This window comes from Pseudorca crassidens, chromosome 7 (genome assembly GCF_039906515.1).
Source record: "Pseudorca crassidens isolate mPseCra1 chromosome 7, mPseCra1.hap1, whole genome shotgun sequence".
NCBI classification, from domain to species: domain Eukaryota; kingdom Metazoa; phylum Chordata; class Mammalia; order Artiodactyla; family Delphinidae; genus Pseudorca; species Pseudorca crassidens.
This window is the reverse complement of record NC_090302.1, coordinates 95,843,633-95,865,137: the sequence shown is the minus strand read 5'-3', so window position 1 is coordinate 95,865,137 and position 21,505 is coordinate 95,843,633. Positions and strand designations below refer to the sequence as shown.

At 36.1% G+C, this 21,505-nt stretch overlaps 1 protein-coding gene across 10 annotated transcripts in view; it reads left to right on the top strand.

Moving 5' to 3' along the window:
* Positions 1 to 21,505, top strand: part of AUH (AU RNA binding methylglutaconyl-CoA hydratase) — a 162,113-nt gene that overhangs the window by 68,494 nt on the left and 72,114 nt on the right. For all 10 annotated transcript variants that reach the window (XM_067745039.1, XM_067745036.1, XM_067745034.1 and 7 more), the window contains 2 exons: positions 16,706 to 16,798; positions 18,474 to 18,530. In XM_067745039.1, coding sequence (XP_067601140.1) covers positions 16,706 to 16,798; positions 18,474 to 18,530 — 150 coding nt within the window. The remainder of the gene's footprint in view (positions 1 to 16,705; positions 16,799 to 18,473; positions 18,531 to 21,505) is intronic.

Genomic DNA, 21,505 nt, shown 5'->3' with positions numbered 1-21,505 from the left:
TAAGACAGAAAAATGTTTCACACAAGAGGAAAGGGAAATCGGAAGTAAACATATGGAAAGATGATCAACCTCATATGCAATCACAGAAATGCAGATTAATACCACAGTGGGATGCTATTTTGTATTTACCAGATTAACCGAAAATTCTTATGCCTGACATTACCAAAGTTAGCGGGGTAGTGGATCACCAGGAAGTTTTTATACATTTTCCATGGGAGTATAAATTGGTGTAACTGGTTAGGAAAAGTTTGTTGGTGCTATCTTACAAAGTTGGGCATCCACATCCCAAAAGAGTCAATAGTTCACATTTTTATGGGGTATTTACCTAGAAGGGTGACTTTAAGACTGTTTTTACTAGACAGTAACAAATATACTTACAATTTGGTCCAGTAAACACATAGGGGTGGGTGGGTATCAAAGATTCATGAAATAATCACCTTTCTTTGTGCATTGCAGTTTGATACTATCCTATTTTATTTTTAAAACTTCCTGATTTTGGTCTTCTAATGAGTGGTTTGCTACTTAGAGTTTGAAACAGCACTATGCTATAGGCATTTTGCACGTGTCCAGGGAAACTACTTATATTAGGATATAAGAAAAATACTGTTTATAGTAGCAATATTGTTCATAGTAAAAAGCTAAAAACAAACAAATATCAATGACGGGAATGGATAGATGTTTTGGTATATTTGTACAGTTGGACATGGGCAGCCTTGCAAATAAATAACTTACACATGTAGCAGCAAAGATAAATCTTTGAAAAATGTTGAATTAAAACAACATATAATATTTTGTAAAACTAAAAGCAATACAAAACAGTATATAGTTTAGAGATGTGTAAATGCAATGAAATCACATACATATACACGCACACACAGAGGAAAAATATGAGAATGATAAACACAGACTTCGGTGATTAACTTTGGGTTTGAGAAGGCAGGTGGAAGAATAGGTGAAGAACACCTGGGCAGATAGGGTATTAGTTCTGACCTGTTTCTTACTTTGGTGATTTTAAGGGAGTTTGTTATTATTATGCTTCATTATATATACATGCTACATATATTCTTTATATTTGTCAAATTAGATCAGTGTTTTTAGTAGCTTCATATATCTTGAGTTCTGCAAACCTTTCTTACTTTATTTCTTGAATAATTTTCTGCATTTTTTCTTATGTTCTTTTTTTCTTATTTTCAAGAGAAGCCAGAATTCTAGATTTTTAGAAAATATCTCCTAGTTTTAAGGTTTTTCTTGAGAAGAAACCCTTTGAATGTCAAACAAAATTGGTTTATGGACCAGATTTGCACATAGGCCTCCAGCTTTCTTTTTGGTCCTTATGCTATAGTTCTCCTAGAGAAGGGCTTCCTGGGGCTATTTTTCCCATGGGAGGAAATGGTTTGTCTGGTGGATGTTAATGGATGCTGGTGGAGGAGGATCCTGCATTGTACTCTTGGGACTGTTCTATATGTACATGTGCTGGCGCCTGTTCATATGGACTCGAGGATTGTTAAATTTTCAGGAATTTTGTGAGCTGGTTTTCAACAACCATACATATCTTGAAATTGGTCATTGTAGCAGTATCAGTAATAGTACAAATCAGAATATATCCTACCTGTTTGATACCACTTTCCCCTTTTGTTTCATTATATTGTCATTTTCCACATTTAGAGTATCTTTCTCTGTGGTCTGAAGGGTGAATGAACTTTATTCTCGGCCATAGTGACTATTATGCTGTGCTTGTTTTTAATAAAAGAGAGTCTATAAGGAACTTAGAGGTACTAGACTCATTTGAAAGCTATTTTATTAAAATAGAGGTCAGAAAGAAGTTCTGTGTTTTGAGTCACTAAATTCCTTACTTTACCTTTCCTAGCTTCTTGGAAAGCGTCTTCTTAAAAAGTAACTCCAAAATCCTAGAACAAAATTTAGGTCTTTTGCTCTTTTCAAAGGAAAAAAAACCCCAAAAACCTCTTATGGCTCTTTTTTGAGATGTTTTATTCTAAACAAATTCTCATTGTTAGAAGTCCTCACTGCCCCCCTTCAGGTAGGGGATGTGTAGGTTGAAAGCAGTTAACTGACTATTTTGAAATATTAGGCATGAACAAGTCAGCATGGTTGCACAAACATGAGATGATCCCAATCTAATAACGGCTGTTGTTCCTGAACTTACCATCCCTCCTCCGGGTGCATGATGTGGGTACCTCACTACTGGGACCTCCATTGTGCAAATTAGCAGTATAGAATATGCTGTTCTAGAGCAGAGGTGTTTATCTACTTTTGACTAGTCTTTCTGTAATTAGATGGTATTTCATGAAGAGCTGGAAAACATTTTTAGAATTCTTTGTGAAGTAGAAACTCTGAGGGGGCAGACCCAGTTCTCTCAAGTTGAGGCCTCAAGGAGTTGCTATCTAATAAAAAATAAATATTTAAAATAGGTTTTCACCAGAATTTTAAGTTGTAGAGTCTAGTGTGATGTGGATGATATTTTTGTAAATAATCTTCCACAGTAATTCTTTAAAATGTTAGGCATTTCTGGCTTCCTTTTCCTTTTTTTTCTGATGAAATAAAATTGCAAAAGCTTTTATTTAGCTATGTAAATACAGAGCTGAATTTGCATTGAAATACAGGTAATTATGTTAAAAGGCTGGATCACAAAATTCATCTATCTAACAAACATCTTTTTTTCTTAAGATTTTGTTATACTGTAATGTTTTATAAAAGGAAATAATTTAATTTTGAAAGTTTTCAAATTCTCTGATTAGCTTTTCTTCATGTGATTGAAAAATCTCCTGTTCTTATGCATTTTTCTATCAGAAAAAACTGTCTCTCTGTGTCAAATACATAGAAAATATTTTTGTACAACAGAAGAGAAAAATTTTGTATGAAAAATCTTATGTAAATTTTATGGGATAAACCTCATCTCAAGTAGTGCTTCTCATTTATTTTACTTTTGTTGGCATGATTTTGAATTTTAGAATTGAGACACACTTCACTTGAATTTTAGAATTGAAAGCCTCGAAGCAATACAAAACAAGTCACTCATAATTAAAAAATAAAGAAAAACCCACCACAATATAGTGGAAACACTCTTCTGTCAGACTTTTATCTTTGCTGCCTTTCTGCAGGGGTTTGTTATTGGAATCAAACTCTTTGCCTGTCCCAGCCTAGCTAGCTTTGTACAAGAGAGTATTCTTTAATATTTTGGTAACTACATGATCTATCTTTGTTTCTGTCATCTTTATCATAAGCTAGAAGTTACATTCTATTTCATAATATAAAGTTTTTCTTCTGTAAGAATATCAGATCAGCATAACATTTCTCAGAGACATTGCCATAGATGCTTATTTTGTTGTAGAAAAGTTAAATTTTGTACGTTCCTAAAATCTAGTGAGTTTCTATGAATTGTTTTGATATATGTTTATTAAGGCATTCCATTTGTAAATCTCTTGATGTAGAGGCAGAAGATGTGGATTCTAGTCCTCTCTCTACTGTATGGTACTTTTCCTAACTCCTCTCTGTTGTGAGAACATAGTGGGTTTTTTCCTCCACCTGTACCTAGTATCTAGCATAATAACTGGCATGGTAGATCCCCAGTTGAAAGAGTAAATTGACTGGGATCCCATTGGTGTAGACAGGTGACCCAAGCTGTACTGCTTTCCTCTCATCTTCAGATTGGATTCTCTCATGGAATACCTTTCTGTCTGCCTGTACCTAAAATTCAAAGAATTATGCCTGTACTGGCCTGAGTTTGATTCTGCCTCTTCCATCCCAGTTCATGTTGTTTCCAGGATGTGACTGAGGATGATAGAAGGAACATGGATGGAGCAGTTTGATTAGTTATTGTGATTCGTAAATTAGGATAGTGCCAATTTGCTGGTTTAGAGTTGGAGGTGTAGCTTAGGAGTTCAAGTTTGAAATGTGAAGTTAGTTGATGCTTACCAAGTGCAGATGTCAAGGAGGCAACAAGATAGGAGTTTGGAGTTCAGGAAAGTAGTCCAGGCTTGAGTTGTGAATTTTGGAGTCATCAGAATGTCGGTGCTATGTGAAGACTTGATAATGGGTGAGGCACCTAGAAAGTTACTGTAGAGAGGAAAGAAGTCTGCCAAACCTGAGACATTATAATGTGTCAAGTCTGGGATGAAAAAGAAGAACCATGAAGGAGACTGAGAAGGATCAGCCAGGGTAGGGAGGTAGGAAGAAAACAGTATTCTGAAAACCCAACCGAAGAAGGTCTTTCATGAAGACTGATTGATCAAAAGCTGCTGATAGGTCAGGTAAGGTGAATGCTAAAGAGTTGACTTGGATTTTGCAACATGGTCGTTACTGGTGACTTTCACCATGTACCCTTTTGGAAACAAGTGTTGAGGCTACTATGGGCAGCTGCTTATTTGCTGGCAAACGATGAAAAAGCTCCATCGCCTTAGCAAAGCTCCCAAAGCAATTTTGGGAGGCATCCTAATTTGACTTGCTGGACTTTTTGGTTGTAAATCCGTTTAGAAAAAACTAGTTATCTGAAACTTATCCTGGTTATGGACAATACTTCCCATAATTTGATTTCTTGTAAGTAAACTACAAATGAGAGTATTTGGAAAAGTTTTCCTCAAAAAAACCCACAAAAAAACATATATATATATAAATTTATATATATATATATATATATATACACCTTTCTGTGAAACATAATGTCTGATTTATCGTGGCTTAATGTTAGTCTCTGATGCTAATTTATCATGGTTTAATAATAATCTCTGGTGTAAATTCAGAGTTTTTGAATATGAATTAAGTATGAATAATTTTTTGCCAAAGTTTAAAGTGTTGTATTTGTCACTTCATACATTTAGTCATTATATTCTTTTTAATTACATAAAACATTAAGCTAAGAAATGTGCTTGTAAAGCTATAAATCCACCTAAAACTCTTTCTAGTATCCCATTTTAGGATTTAGAGATTCTTTTTTAAAGCAAATGGATCTTTTTAAAAAAATATTTATTTATTTAGTTGTGTCAGGTCTTAGTTGCGGCAGGCGGGCTCCTCAGCTGCGGCATGTGAACTCTTAGTTGCAGCATGCATGTGGGATGCAGCTCCCTGGCCAGGAATCGAACCCTGGCCCCATGCATTGGGAGTGCAGAGTCTTAGCTACTGCACCACCAGGGAATTCCCAGGATTTAGAGATTCTTGAGTAATGAATACAAAAGAGCTTTCATAAATTCTAGGTATATCCGTTTTAAGCTTTCCATTTGATTTAGAGGCATCTGATACTTGTTCACGAAAAATCCAGAGGGTTTCTTTTATTTTTCTTTTTCCTGCAGTTTAAGTTTTCACAATTATAGAATTCAAAGCTTTTTCAGATTTCTTTTTTGTTTTACTTTATCTGAAATAAAGCTGATTCTGAAAATACTTAATTGTTACCACAGTGACTGTTATAATACAGTTTGAGAGATTATGCACTTGTTATATTTTCTTTGCTATTGCCTAAATGATTATTTGATTTTTATTTTATATGTAGTGTGTTAAGAATTGATTAGTAAAGAACATTTTCAAAGTTTGCAGAATTGTTTGTTGGTCAGCGGGTTGAGCTGTTTAAAAATCAGTAATTAATTTAGTTAGATTGGATGCAATCCAGTTTATATTTTACTCTCCCCCCCCATTTGATGTTATTACAAATTAGAAATTGGAAGTACTGAATTATAGTATGTGAAAGATTGATTAATGAAACACTCTAGTTAGCTACCTTTATTAGTTTTCCAAGTAGTAACTTACAGATCTCAATTTTAGTTTCCTTTATCCTCTTGCCAAGAATGACGGAAAACTGACACAGGTATCTAGGAATCAGTTGTTTTCCCTTATGAGTTGTTAACATCCCCTATTTATTGATTTGTAATCTAGAATAGAGTAGTTACACATCACAGTTTGCAACTGATGGTTTTTCTTCTCTTTTTGGAATTTTATTGCCTTTGCTGACTTTCATTGGGTGTTAATTACATTATAACTGTAATTTTGTGAAAATTACAATGTTTTCCTAACTATAGCAGGAGTAATGGGCTTCTCAACCAAGCTCTGTCACTTACTCTAAAATGTTACCTAGAATATTCTAGAATTTGACAAGCTCCCCCGAAAAAATCATTAAAAAATTTTTTTATGTCTTTTTCATGGTTGTTAGCTTTTAATTCCACAGGCAATATCTAAGTATGTGTTTAATGTAAAAATTTAAAACCCTTTTCAGCAGCTTTCCCTCATTCCCTTTCTCTCCACATAAGTAATTACTGCTAATATGCTGATTTAATATGTATATTTTGGGGCCTTTTCCTGGCTTTACTTGAATATATATTTATATACATTGATAATGTATATTTATATACATTGATAATGTACATTGATTATGTACAAACATATATGTATATATGAAAAGAACCACATAAACAGGTTTTTTAATTTTATTTCTGGAAATTTTTAGTTTTCTAGGAATTTATCCATTTCATTTAGATTGCCAAATGCATTGGTTTAAAGTCATCCATAATATTCTTTTATCTGTTAAATATCAGAAGAACCAACAATGATGTCCCCTTTTCATTCCTGATATTGGTAATTCATGTCTTCTCTTTTTCTTTGATCAGTCTCTCCAGACGCTTTTCAGTTTCATTATACATTAAAAAAAATCTGTATTGGGCTTTGTTCTCTATTGTTTCTGTTTTATTAATCCCTATTCTGGTTTTTATTAATTCCTTTCTTTTTTATTCAGGTTTAATTTGCTACTTTATTTTAGTTTATTTATTTTTTTAATTGAAGTATAGTTGATTTACAATGTGTTAGTTTTTGGTGTACAGCAAAGTGATTCAGTTATATATTAATATATACACATATGTGTGTGTGTGTGTGTGTGTGTGTGTGTGTGTGTGTGTGTGTGTGTGTGTGTATTCTTATTCTTACGGACATAGAAAACAAACTTATGGTTACCAAAGGGGAAAGGGGGTGGGGGAGGGATAAATTGGGAGTTTGGGATTAGTAGATATAAACCACTGCTTTATTTTAAACTCATTCAGGTGGATCTTTATTTCACTTATCTTCTTCCAATTAGACATATATTAGACCTTCTTACTTTATCCTTTATCTCTGTCTTTTCCATATTTGTTTTTCCTTACCTGTCTGTGAATAGTTTCTTGTCACCCATCTACCAGCTCACTAGTTTTCTTGTAAGCTGCACCTGATTTGTTATAAACATTGAGTTATTTTATTTCATTTTGTTTTCGTTCTTTAAAAAATCTGTTTTGTCACTTTTTATAGTTTACAGTTTCCTGCTTGGCTTTATGTCTTTGACAATCAGTGTTTGATGACTTTGGATCTCAATTTTACATGGATATTTTTCTTCTTAATTGTTTTTTTCTACTGGTTCTTACTGTATCTTGTTTCCTTGGTTATTCTTTGGCTGTGTGATAGACACTGTATTTGAAAAATTATTTCTGGGAATAGTTTAGAATCTAGTTTTCGCCAATGTGGATTTTTATCACTGCAATTTAAAAAATGACTTCCTAGTATTGTTTGCTATGGATATACCATAATGTATATAATTATTCCTTTATTGATGGGCTTATAGGTAGTTTTTAGTTTTTTACTATTATAAACAACAATGCAGAAAATATCATTATACATATTACTAGGGTATCTGAGGGAGCCTTAATAAATAGAAATCATCCTTCTCTCTGAGGTTTGGAATAAATTGAAAAATAAAATAAAAAGTAGCAAAAAAGGCAAAATGTTATCTTTATTACTGATATGATCTTTATTACTTTATTACCGTTCAGTTGAAGGTTGTGGCTTTAGATCTGTTGATGAGATTTGCTCATTTGGATCGCCAGCGTTGGACCGGCTTACCCCAGTCAGAGCTACACTGAAGCTCTGGCCACCTCCTACAGCAGTTGGCCCAGATGCAGCGTCGCATAACTCACAGGGCACTTTTCACGTAGGCATCAAGAAGAACCTGTGTTCTTGGAGGCCAGGTGCATTTCCAAAAGAAGGAAGAAGGAGGGAATAGTTGAGCCAAGAATATGCCCATTTATTCATTTTTGAATTAGCCAATTAGATAAAAAATAATTTGTTAGGGTAGAAGAAATTTTGGGGCAAAAGTTATAGGAGAGTAGAACCCACCTCTCTAATGCTGTATATATTTAGTATGTCAGGGGAGAGGAGAACATCTGTATGACCATGTACACTGGACACTTTCCAGTTGGGAAAGTGAGTGGCTTTGTTAGAAAGTACCTCTGGAGACAGGTGGCTGGAGCCTGCACTCCTGCTAAACTGATCCTCACACATTGAGCCAACTGTCTGCTAGGTTACTAAAATGGGGAAGAAAATGTGCCTCCAGGCCACCCATATGTGTTTGTCTATAATTAGCTAGTAGTTTTGTTGTTATTTTCTAGTTTACTTATTGCATATTGGTCAGAGAATGGCTGTGACATTTGTACTGTTTTGAATTTATTGTGTTTTTGCTTTGTGCATCCTGTGTTATTTGGTGTATAGGTATTTTATCACTGCTAGATCCTTATTGTGGATTTTTGCTTTATTAAGCCTTAATAAGTACCTTTTTTGTTTGTTTATTTAATTTTTACCCCAGTGTTGCCCTTATTTATTAAGGTTATGAGATGTTTTCTTTGTATTTGACTGTGTATTTGACATCTTTCATATTTTTAAAATATTATTTTCTGTTTTGTTTTAGATGTTTCTCTGTTGTTCTGCTTGTTAGCTGGGTTTCGTTTTGTGATCCAGTTGGAGTCGTTTTCTTACTTGATGGTTATAGCTTCTTAACTGTATTGATATGTTTGGTGTTAGGTCTGTCATTACGATTTCCATGCCTTCTGATTTTGGTGATTTTACATTTAAAAAAATAATCTTAAATATGCTGTGTGTTTTCATGGTTCTGTGTATAGGTTTATTCTAGTAATGGGAAAGGGTTGTATTTTTGTGTCACCTGGTTATCTTTATTATTAGAACTTTATGTAGTGTACTTGGTCCTCTGTTCCTTTAGAAAGTTCTGTTGACTTCTTACTATGAGCAGTGATGGAATTGGCATATTTCCAGTTTTAAATTCTTTCCTCCAACCTTTCTCTTATCCCATCATATTTTCTTACTGTTTTTTTTATAATTCTAAATTGAATCATACCTGTATTACTTGATTTATCAATTTTAAATTATATCTCTATTGTTTATAAAAGATCAGGGAACTAGTGTACTTTCTTTTGTTTATCATTTTTATATTAATCAAGTCATATGCTTTTTAAAAACAGGTTTATTGAAGTATAATTGACATATAATAAATTGCAACTTTGAAGTGTACAGTGTGGTAACTGCGACCTGTGAAAACATAACCATAATCAAGATGGTAAACATATCCATCACCCCCAGAAGTTTCCTTATGGCCCTTGGTAATCCTTTTCTTCTTCACCTCCCTGCCCTGCACCTGTCCCCAGAAAACTACTGAACTGCTTCGTAACACTAGAGACTAGTTTTCACTTTTGAGAATTTTTTATAAATGGAACACAGTATGCATTAATTTTTATGTTGTCTTTTAGTCAGCATACGCTTTTTTGAGATTCATCCATGTTTATCATGGATCAGTAGTTGGTTCATTTTTATTGCTGAGTATTGTTCCCTTGTATGGATGTAACACATGCTGACATTTGGGTTGTGTCCAGTTTGGGGCAGTTACACATAAAGCTGCTACACATATTTGTATGTAAATCTTGACCATCTTTACCTTTACTACTGTTCCCCAAAGAATTAAGGCCCTTACTGCTTCTTTCTGTCAGTTTTGTGGATTGATGAGATTGTCAGGTTCTCTGGGGATTAGAGGAGGTGTCCAGAGCTTTGCCTGGGAATCTTCTTTGAAATGCAAATCCTTGTTTTAGTAGGTCTGGGTGAGACCTGGAATTCTACATTTTTAACAAGCTTCCATGAGATGCTAATGCTGCTGGTCCACAAGCCCACTTTGAAGGGCAAGGATATAGACCCTGAGAGTTAATGAAGCAAGGCAGTAAAGCTGTTTTTTTCCTACAGGTCAAAAAGTAAACTACTTCCAGTGTTATACTTTTATTAGCAACAAAATAACTACATTTGCCCTGTCAAGCAGCATTTGAAGTGCCAGGGGCTCTATTCTATCTGAAGTAGCAGTTGACAGTGGAAGTCATTACTCAGTTACACTTATTATAATCTCCCAGACAAGGCTGTTGAGTGGGAGCATGTGGGGATTTAACCTCAGCAGCATCCCCTCTCTGCATTTCCCCTAGGGAGGCTTTATTTGGTTTGGAATTTTGGTAGGAAGGGGATGCTCAGGTGTTGGCTCTTCCTACTTTAATAACCTATATAGTCATATACTAGGGACAGTCTGGGTTGGGGGTTCCCAGGGAAAACTCGAGTCAGAACTCTGTTACAGTCAACTGACTGGTGCCTTGCATCTGGCTCCTGAGGTTTCCCCAATTGGATCCACTGAACTGTGGTGTTGCTCTAGGTTTCCAAGAGTTAGAAGAGCATAGAACCAGTGTGCTTGTCGGAGTTTCTTAGGAGTCTCAGCATTTCCCTTTCCTCAGGTACATGGCTGCACATCCTTTGGAAAGGATGGCTAACAATGCTGAGTCCTTCCTCAGGGACTCTGGGTCTGGGCTGTAAGAACTGGTGATAGACAATAATGGGTACAGGGGAGAGCCTGGAGCCAGACCACCTGTGCTCTAGTTGTGGCTATCCTGGGCAACTAACAGCAACTCCTCAACCCAGTAATAGTTCTGATGTCATAAGGCTGGTAGGAGGTTTAAATATTTCTGAGGTGCTTAGGAGAGTGGCCAGACATAGTAAGCACTTTCTACTATTTTGCTAGATCCATAGGTAGCTACGTAGAAAGACAGGAAGGCATGTGCGTAAGTGGTAGCTTAGAAAATTCAAGCAGCTTTACTCAGATTGCACAGTGGTCACTTTTTTGAGTCCTGGGAAGGGTGGCTCCCATTTGTGGGCCTCCAGCCCCCGGTGTGGTGAGGAGAGTGTGTTTGTTGGCGTCTAGTCAGGCCTGTTCCTTTCTCAGTGGCCCAGACTGGACCTCCGGAGAGCCAACATGCAGCCAGCATGCAGGCTTTGGGCAGGAGTGGTTTTATTTTGTTTTTTTGTGGTTCCTTTGAAACTTGATGATGGCAGCTTAACCTGAAGGTAAAGTTTTAGCTGAAATTAGGGATAATTTGGAATTTATTATAACTTTCAGTTAACCTTGATTTTATTTCTATTCTCCTTCAATGATTTCAATAAAGTCAGACTTTTGGTATTACTAAATGGGCATTTGTTTTGAAATATTTAATTCTTGTGTTTTCTATAAGAACACTATTCTTCAAGCAAAACCAAATTTAAAACTCATGAGTGACACTAGCAGTCCCTTAATAATCGCACTGTTTATGTTTTTCTAGAAACATCTGAAAACCTACATTATGTACTGTATTTATCTCAGAGCTGAAAGGAGCCCCTCACTTGCCTTTCCCCCACGTTCGTGGCCTCTGACTCGTTATGCTCGCAGAGGGTGTCCTGCAGACTCTGGAGTAGACAGGGCCTGCCTTGTAGCTCATTTATTTTCTCTTAAAATAGCAACACTTTAATTGTTTGCTTTAATTATATTTTTAGGAGAATTCAAAGGATGATTATCTTCTTTGTCATACCTGGCTCATTTCCTGGTGCTAAACTCAAAATAGTATCTAATCCTGTTGGTTGCATAACACATTGAGTCATCATTTCTTCCTATTGCTGTTGGGAATAGCCACTGCTCGTGGCGGTTCCCGTTTCATTCAGTCTCACTCTGATACAACTGCCAATTTGATATTTCTTGGTTCTTTGAAACTGATAATCTGCCTTTCAGATGTTTGTTTTATTGAGTTTTCTCTAAGATTATTAACTGCTCCCAAGTAGAAGAAACACTATGTATAAAAACAAGCATATTAGGTAACTGTGAAACTAGCATGTACTTTGAGGTCACTTACATTTTCCTGAAAAATGTTTACAAGAAAAACATCTTTCAGGGAAAAATTAGGATGATATAGAACTTCAGGACTTATAATATTATAAAATGATTGAAATTTAATTACTCATTGAATGCTAATTCAGTTCTATTTAAATAATTCTTTTAGTAGGAAAAATTTTATAGTCAGCTTTACAGAATGCTAATTTATGTTAATATTCAAAAGTACCAAGTAGTTTACCTATTTAATGATTTGAGAGTATTAATACCCTATTTTCTGTGTTCTTTGTAATATAAGGACCCCACATTTCTTGTCATTTTTATTATATATTTTTATATAAGTTGCAATGTTAAAAACTTTTATCTCCTTGAGAAAATACCTTAAGTTCTTAACTGTCACATTTAAAAATAATTTTCTTTACTTCCAGAAAGTAAAGCATATAGCAGAAAAGTATTGTTTTCTAACTTCAGAATTAAGAAAAACTTTAGCACGAGATGATTCATTTTAGCCCCTTCCCACCAGTGCCCTCATCTCCCAGGTCAGCATGTTTGCATTTGTTTATTTCTTCTCCGTTCCTACCACTGCATTATATAAACTCCATCCTCATACTTCAAGTCATGTAGAACCTGAAACCTGTCTGTTGAACATGCCCCTTCCCCCATCATTTTATTTTGTCAAAGTAATGTTTGTTATAGACTTCTCACAATGAAGGGAAAGGGTATATATACATTAATTTCATTTGTGTTTTTACTTTTTTTCTTTTAGTGACATTTTATACTTCTGAAAAATGGTGCTTTTTAACTTTCTATTGGCTAAGTGTGATTTTTAAGTGTAATATTTATTTGAGAATATTAACTAATAAAAATGTAGAGCAAAGCTTTATGTCTTTTTTTTTTTTTTTTTTTTTTTTTTTTGCGGTATGTGGGCCTCTCACTGTTGTGGCCTTTCCCGTTGCGGAGCACAGGCTCCGGACACGCAAGCTCAGTGGCCTTGGCTCACGGGCCCAGCCGCTCCGCGGCATGTGGGATCTTCCCGGACTGGGGCACGAACCCGTGTCCCCTGCATTGGCAGGCGGACTCTCAACCACTGCTCCACCAGGGAAGCCCAGCTTTATGTCTTTTTGAGGCAATCGTTGTGTTGCAGTATTAAGAACATTACAGTTGACCAGGAATTTTTCCTGTGTTCTTTCCATTATGCTTTAGAAATTATGAAGTGATAGAGTATTTCTTTTGTAATTTACATTCATTTTATTCCTTTTACCCTTCTATTTAGTCTACATTTTCAATGCACAGTTTGATGTGAAGAAAAATTCTTTTCCATATATATCACATCAATTTGTTGCTATTTTTAGGGGAAAAAAATCTAAGGAATATGAAATAACTCCTATTTACCATGAGTTGAAATTTTCAGAAATTGGAACTTGGTGGTACACATATTTCAGGCTTGGGTTTGATTTTGGAAGCCTTTAAACTCATTTTTGTTAATTTGTTTTCTGATACGTCAGCTTCCAGCAGATATTTAGTGAGTGCTGAAGACACTCACTGTTGACCAGCATTTTCACACAGCAAGGAGAGAATACCCCACTCTTCCTGTTGCTCTCTCCATCTTAGGAACTCTGCAGTTTTTCTTTTCTGTAGCTCCATAGGGCTGCATATATTCATGTTGTTCCATTAAAGTATTAAATGAAAGAAGTTAATAACAAGAAGAAGAGTAGAGAGAATACCAGAATTAATGGAGTTAGAAGAGGCAATGAAAAATCTTGCGGTTTGTTCCAGAGTGGTAGGAAGGATGTTATTGACCAGCATTGATGTGATGTTAATCTTTACTTCTGAATGGAACTGTCCATTCAGAAGGTGAATGTGAATGCTCTCCTGGAAAAGTGTGTACAGAGTGCCATGGAAGCGTAAAGCAAGGGGCTTTTGAGCATTGCCTTGAAAGATAATTAGGGACTAGCTAGGCGTTCCAGGCAGAGGGCAGCTTGTACACAGGTTTGGATGCAAATGACTTCTGAAGGTGCTTTAAGTAATTTGGGGCTGGAACACAGAGTAGGTGTGTGAGGTTGGAGAAGGGGTTGGGCAGGTGGGCAGACTTAGTTCATCAGGTGCCTCCTGTGCCATGCTAAAATTTTCACAAATTTTACCCTGAATGTGGAATAAATCATTGTACTGTTTTAAGTAGGGGAAGAGCATGACCCTGTTTGCACTTTAGAAAGATTATCCTGCAAGAAATATGGAAGTTGCATTGGAAGGGGCACATTGCAGGTGAAGGAGGTCAATTAGAGATCTCCTGCTGGTGCAAAATGAGGGGGCCCAGAACTTTGGCTGTATGAAAGGGAGGGAGATTTGCCAAATTGTGACCTGTTAGACAGGACTTAGAAAACAATTAGATGTAAGATCATTGGAAAAGAGGACATCTGGAATGACTTCTGGGTTTCTGTCTTGAGTAACTTGGTGAATGGAGATGCTTGGTGAATGTGAGATAGAATCTAGAAGAAGGATTGACAGGAAGTTGATTTGAACATGATAAAGTATTTAAGTGGAGATGTCCAACAGACAGGTAACTGTAGAGATACAGTTTAGAGAGAAGTTTGGGTTTGAAGTGGTGATTTGTATATCATTGGTATTACAGATGGGAAAAGTTAAGGATAGGAAAGAGACCTACTGGGCAGAGCTTCTATTTAGAGAGGAAGAAGGCTGAGATATAACCAGAGGCAGAAAGAAAGGCAGGAAAAATGAGCGGGAGGAATCCAGAAGGCAAATGAAGAGAGGAATTCAAGGAGGAGGAGTGTTCAGGATTTATGTCTCTGATATTCAGAGGCAACGAGTTTAATAGGGACTGGTGCCCATTGGTTATGGGACAATATCATAGTGTCACTGGTAAGCGGAGCAAGAACGGTCTCGGTGAGATGAGTGGGACTAGAGCTGTGAGGTGGAGATGAGTGGGAGTGATGAAATGCGTTTACTCTGTTCCCTCTAGATGCTTGTCTTAGATGGAGGTGAGCCAAGGCCATAGTGAGGCCTAGGGAAAAATTTTGATGGGAGAGACTTGAGAATGGGGAGGTAGCAGATTGAAGGAGTCTAGAAATATGATAATTTCTATAGCTAGCTTTGTAGAAAGGAAGGAGAATTGGGAGCTGTGTAACAGTAATTCCATTGTACTTGTAGTGGCTTGAGGTGACCTTGGGAGCCAGTTGGATTAATTTGCCATTATATTACTTTATTAATTTTTCTTTTTTGTCAGATAAAATAACTAGATTTTATTTTTTCATTAAACTCATTTCCTGACTGTAAACACTGACATAGCTGTCTGTTCATTTTTTTACCAAGTGTGCTGTAAAGCATATTGTGTGGAGCACCTTTGAATTTGTCCTGTCCTTTCAAGCTTCCACCTCCCCGCAAAATGCTCAGACAGGTGCAAATAGTGAAATATGCCCTGTTCCCAAGCCCCGTTCATCCCTGCTCTATCAGTAGTGCTTTTGCCTCAGGTGGCAGCATCTATATGTGCTCTATCTCAGCCATTTCAGCTTTGCTCTTAGAATAAATTTAATAAATTTCTTCATGTATGAAGAAAACTCAGTGTACTTCAACAAATTTGAATAAAGCTCTCTATCTGAGGAATTTCACATATCAGAATACCTATGGAAGAGAGACTTCTAGAGATGGTATTTTTAAATTTTATTTTTATTTATTCATTTTTATTTTATATATTTATTTATTTTAAATTGATATATAATTGGCATATAACTTGTGTAAGTTTAAGGTGAATGTGTTGATTTGATGTATTTACATATTGTAATATGATTACCACTGTAGCATTAGCTAACACCTCCATCATGTCACACAATTATTATTTCTTTTTTGTGGTGAGAACAAATTAGGAGATGGTACCTTTTTAATATCCACATTTTATTCATATGTTAAGCTTGTTCAGCCTACTTCACATTCCCATAGTCAAAATAAAATTTATAGAAAGGATTCTGCTTCACGGAATAATTAACGTTAGTTTTGGAACTACTTGTAAAAAATGAAATCTGTATATTTACAGAAGTTTCATTAAAATAATAGTGTTTCTGGACTAAAGAAAATCTGGCTTTGAGTTCTGTGATTGGCTGACCCCTTCCCAGTCATGCCTTTGGGCAGGTTCTCAGTATCTCTTCCATCTGAAGTGTGTGGTATTTGATAGAGCCTGATCACTTTCTAGCTACTGTTCATCATACTCATTGCCAAATGGTAGAACTAGTGGGTTGACGCCCAGCAGCCACTTGGACTGCTTCTGTCTTGTTTGAGTAGATGTATTACTTCTTTAAATGAGGCTCTATCATTCTGAGTACCAGGGTAACCTATAAAGGGTCATGAATTTTGCATTATACCTAAGTCATTTGAACTTGAAATTTGTGTGAACCAGACATCTCATAAAAGGCTTCAGGCTTGAAGAATACAGAATCAGAACTATGATTCTTTTAATTCAACAGAAAATGTTTATGAATGTATTTCAATAATATGGTAAGATTTAAAGATATTACTGCATATTTATGTGATGAAACCCTATACAATCATTACATTTTCTAGAATAACGAAGAATGAAATGCTTATTTAGTTAAAAGTAAAAGGGATATAAAAGTCTATAGACGATATTTCGTTTAAAATTATATTCACAGAAAAAAATGTAAAATAAATTGCATAGTAAGGTAACACTCTTACTGAAGGAGCATAAAATCTTTCTTTTTATTTCAGCTAATCTTCCAGTGCCAACCATTGCAGCAATAGATGGACTCGCTTTAGGTGGTGGACTTGAACTGGCTTTAGCATGTGATATAAGAGTAGCAGGTGAGAATTAATCCTATATAAAAACATAACTTTTTAAAAATGAGGTTTGTGCCTACTCTTCAGATTGTTCCAAATATTTTATTTTTTTCCTGTTGTTGAATAGAACATGTAGAAAAAATCACCTCCTGGGCTTTAATGAAGTATTTAAAATTCCCAGTTAAGAAAACAGTCTTTTGTAGTATCTTGTTCAGTCTTAGCAGGAGGAAAGGAGAACAGGAATTGGGTCAGACAGACTGAATTTGGATCTTAGGTCCTGCCCTTTTTAGATCAGTTTCCTCCTCTGAAATGGGAGAAATGACGGTTACTGTTGTGAAGATTAAATGAGTTTGTGTGCAGCATGTGACTAGTCTAAGCACATAATTATTGTTAGCTATAGTAGTAATAACTTAATCTCTTTGAGGCACACTTTCTTCCTGCATGGTTTTCTGAAGACTGGATGAAGTGTTTATGAAAATAATGAAGGAAACAATTAGTGCTAACCATGTGCTGAGTATTGACTTGGTGTTCAGCTAATACTTGACACATATTAGCTCACTTAATCTGCCTAACATCCCTGTGAGATAGGTACATACTGTGGTGCTTGAGGAAGCTAGTGCAGAGACAGGTGAAGAAACAAGACCCAGATCAGTGATGAGCTGGATTTGAACCCAGGCAGTCTGGCGTCACGGCTCTCACTTCTGTTATCCTGCCAGCGTACTGCATGCTGCCAGTGCTGTCCTCAACACTATCTTCTGTATGGTCACAGTGCTGTCTGTATCCTTGTCCCTCATAGGGGTGACATACAGGGGCTCTGGGATCAAGGACTGGGCGAGGTAGGCAGCAAGTATTTGTCATGGTTCTTCCCCTGGTTCCCACTGTCTCTTCTGATGGAGCTGCCTGTTAAATGTAGAGTCAATATAATTATGTTTTTACTAATTTTATGGTAACTGGCTCTTGGAATTTGCATTTGCTAATCCATGTGTACTTTTCCCCCATTTCACTTTATTTTAGATCTCTGTTTTCTTGACTGAGATTTTTGGGTTTTAAACTGAAAAGCCAAGTTACACGCAATCCATTTTTGAAAGAATGCAAGTTCTGGGAATCAGGATATGGGAAGTAGTCCAAGAACATTTGGATATGCAAATAAAGAAATAATTAATATGTTTTAAAGTAGCCGTGAAAACAAACATGGAAAGAGGAACCCTGTCCAGCTGTCAGAACAGCAAAGCCATTTGTCAAAAGTAACTAGAGATTTGGTCTTGAAAAGTTGCCATATCTGATATGATATATTAAGCTGTTTGATCTGGAGGGCTGTTCAGGCAGCTAAAGAATTCATACTTGTCAGACACAGCCTCTCTCCTCATCCTGAATAATTAATGAGATCTAAGCCTTCAAACATGACTTGGCAGTATCAGGTCAAATTATGTAGTCACAACCCTGGTCTTTCTGCATCAAAAATTAATTCTCTGCCAAGCAGTTTTTAACAGAAAATGTTGTGTGAATCTCTTAATATATGTCATTTAGAATGTTTACTTATTTCCATAACTAAATGCCTTCTGAAGTGATTTTTAAAAAGATTTATGACACAAATTTAATTAGTAAACAATATTTGTAGCTTATTTTCCTAACTTTTTCAGGTCATCATATTTGAATTTGATGATGTGGATGTTACTTAATTTTCTTCTTTCCTTTTTAGCTTCTTCTGCAAAAATGGGCCTGGTTGAAACAAAGTTGGCAATTATTCCTGGTGGAGGTATGGATTGTTCACGCCCATCTTGATTTGTTCCTCAAAACAGAGCATAAGGCAAAAAGGTGTTAGCTGAAAAGGCAACATTTTGGGTAAAGAGACTAATGCTGTGTCGTTTGCTTCTGTAGCAGAGTCCTTATTCAGAATGCATTCTTTAGCTTCCGTAGGTGTGAAGATTGCAGACCTGTTGCCTGTTGCTCTCTTTTTGTGCTGTGTCCTGTGCTTTTCTGTTAGATTTCTGAACTTTAAAATTATTGCATCAGTCACATTATTCTTGAAGGATAACACCGATATTTTGAAACTTTTATGTCAGTATGTAAATGTGTGCGTCCTCAGAGAGCTTTATACACACAGTCAGACCCCAGTGGAGGAGGGGGCAGGGCTTCCCAGGCTTCGTGCCAGCTTACTGTGTTTCTCTGCAGCTGGACAAAGGTTAGGGTTGGTGGGTAGCCTGAATTTTGAGCTGAGGAAGTGTTGTTTCTTCTGTTACTACAAAAAAGGTGAGCAGCTTCTGTTGGAAGACTCATTTAAGAAAGTACTTTTCCACCATTGATAATGAAATCTGCATCACCAGATAAATCTGACATTTTTGTTCTTTCATCTGATGCAGAGAATTTGGAGACATTCTCATTCTGTGAAGTCATTCTTTCAAAAAGTTGACTTCACCTAAGGATGTGCACGTTGATAACATTAGTTTATGAATGAAATAACAGTAATAATGTAAAAATTAAAGGCAGTGTTTGAATACTTCCTAAGTTAAAAGTATATGTTTAACCTTATCATTATAAGAATATTTATCCTGGTTAAGGTGTATAGGTAGAGATAAAAACATAATTCAGTGAAACTGAAGACTACCCAGATCAATATATAAGACTCACTGAGTTTTCTACTTTGGTAATCTGCAAAAATAATATTCTTGTAGGTAAAAGCATTTACTATCTACCTGTTTTACCATGCCAATCTTTTTCACAGTGACTCATGAAAACCCTAAAAGGATTTATAAGAAAATAGACCCAATTGAAAAGAATTATCAGATAAAAATATGTGAAATAATACAAGGTTTAGAAAAAGGATGATATGACATGTTTCTGAAATTCTTTTAAAGAAGTAAGCATTTATTCATAATTAGGATATGACTGAGCCTAGAAAGATAGTGACTGTAGTTGAATGGTGGGCCCCCTGAGAGATATGTCAATCTGGAACTTACGAATGTGACCTTATTTGGAAAAGGGGTCTTTGCAGATGTAATTAACTTAAGGATCTTGAGATGATTTCATCCTGGATTGTCTGAATGAACCTCAGATTCAATGACAAGTATCTTTATAAGAAGAGGAGAAGATTCAAAAAAGAGAAAAAACGAAGAGAAGAAGGTCTTGTGAAGACAAAGACAGCAGAGATTGGAGAGATGCATTTGCAAGTCAAGGAAGAAAAAGGATTGCTGGCAGCCATCAGAAGCTAGGGGATTCTTCCTCAGAGCCTCCAGGAGGAACCAACCCTGCCATCATCTTAATTTTGGACTTCTGGCCTCCAGAACTATGAGAGAATAAATTTCGGTTGTTGTAAGCCACCAAGTTTGGTAATTTTGTTACAGCAGCCCTAGGAAACTAATACAGTGGTTTTTAATGTTTAAGTAAGTTTTTTGGAAAGGGAATTAGTAGGTGGCAGAGATAGGGGATAGAAGGAAAATGAACTTGATAATTTGAATATTTACCAAGTCCCAGATATGAAATGTTTTGTGTTAAAACCACCAGAAGATAATACTGTTGTGTGAGAGTATAGTTGGGTTTGATTAGATGCAAAAAGCTTAATTGATTATACTAAGAAATGAGGGTGGTAGCTTTAGCTCCTTCCATCTTCCCTTGGGAGCTGCCTGTGTCATATTAGGTCTAGAAGTTAGCATTTTCTTCACAGTGTACTTAAGTGCTCTGGGGTCCTTAACAAATTTATTTGTTATAAAACTCAGAATGTTTTAACATTTTCCATTTGTTTATAAAAGATAGTTTTCTGTCTTTTTGTTTTCTTTCCTTTTTTTCTAAGTGAGTCTGAAGGAATATTAGTTGCTCCTTTAATATAATGAAGTTTTCAAGTTTATAGCTCATAGTGCATGTAATTATGTAGTACTGAATTTTTTATTGAAAATGAATCTAATTTTGTATAAGGCCACATACTCACATTTAGATAATAAGAGGTGCATGCACAATTTTTGCTTCAGTTTTATATTAGCATTATGGCTATTAAAGTACCCCAAGTAAAGCCTGTTTTGTTTTTTTTTTAAATAATAGCAGAACAGTTTGTTTTAAGTAAGGATTTTTTTTTAAGTGTATCTAAAGGAGCTATTTCTGAAAATTTTATGGAGAAAATCCTCTTCTGTCCTATGCATAGAAGAATTTTTTTAATCCACAGATATTTTCTCCAATTTCATTTCTCTCCTCCCCTTTCTCTTAGATCAGGGGTCCCCAACCCCCAGGCCATGAACCGTCACTGGTCCATGGCCTGTTAGGAACCAGTCCATACAGCAGGAGGTGAACAGTGGGCAACCGAGCGAAGCTTCATCTGTATTTACAGCCACTCCCCATTGCTCGCATACTGCCTCAGCGACGGCATTAGATTCCATAGGAGCGCAAACCCTTCTGTGAACTGCACATGTGAGGGATCTAGGCTGCGCGCTCCTTATGAGAATCTAATGCCTGATGATCTGAGGTGGAGCTGAGGCGGTGATGCTAGTACTGGGGAGCGGCTGCAAATACAGATTATCATTAACAGAGAGGTTTGACTGCACAGAGACCATAATAAATCAGTTGCTTGCAGACTTACATCAAAACCCTATCAGTGAGTGGCAAGTGACAATTAAGCTGCATCTGGTAGCAGGCTTTATAGTGGCAAGTGAGTTGATGTACTTCAGCTGTATCTGGTGGCAGGCTTGAAGTTGAATCTGATACTTATTTTAGTCTGTGTGTGGCCTGCCCATTATTTTATTTACC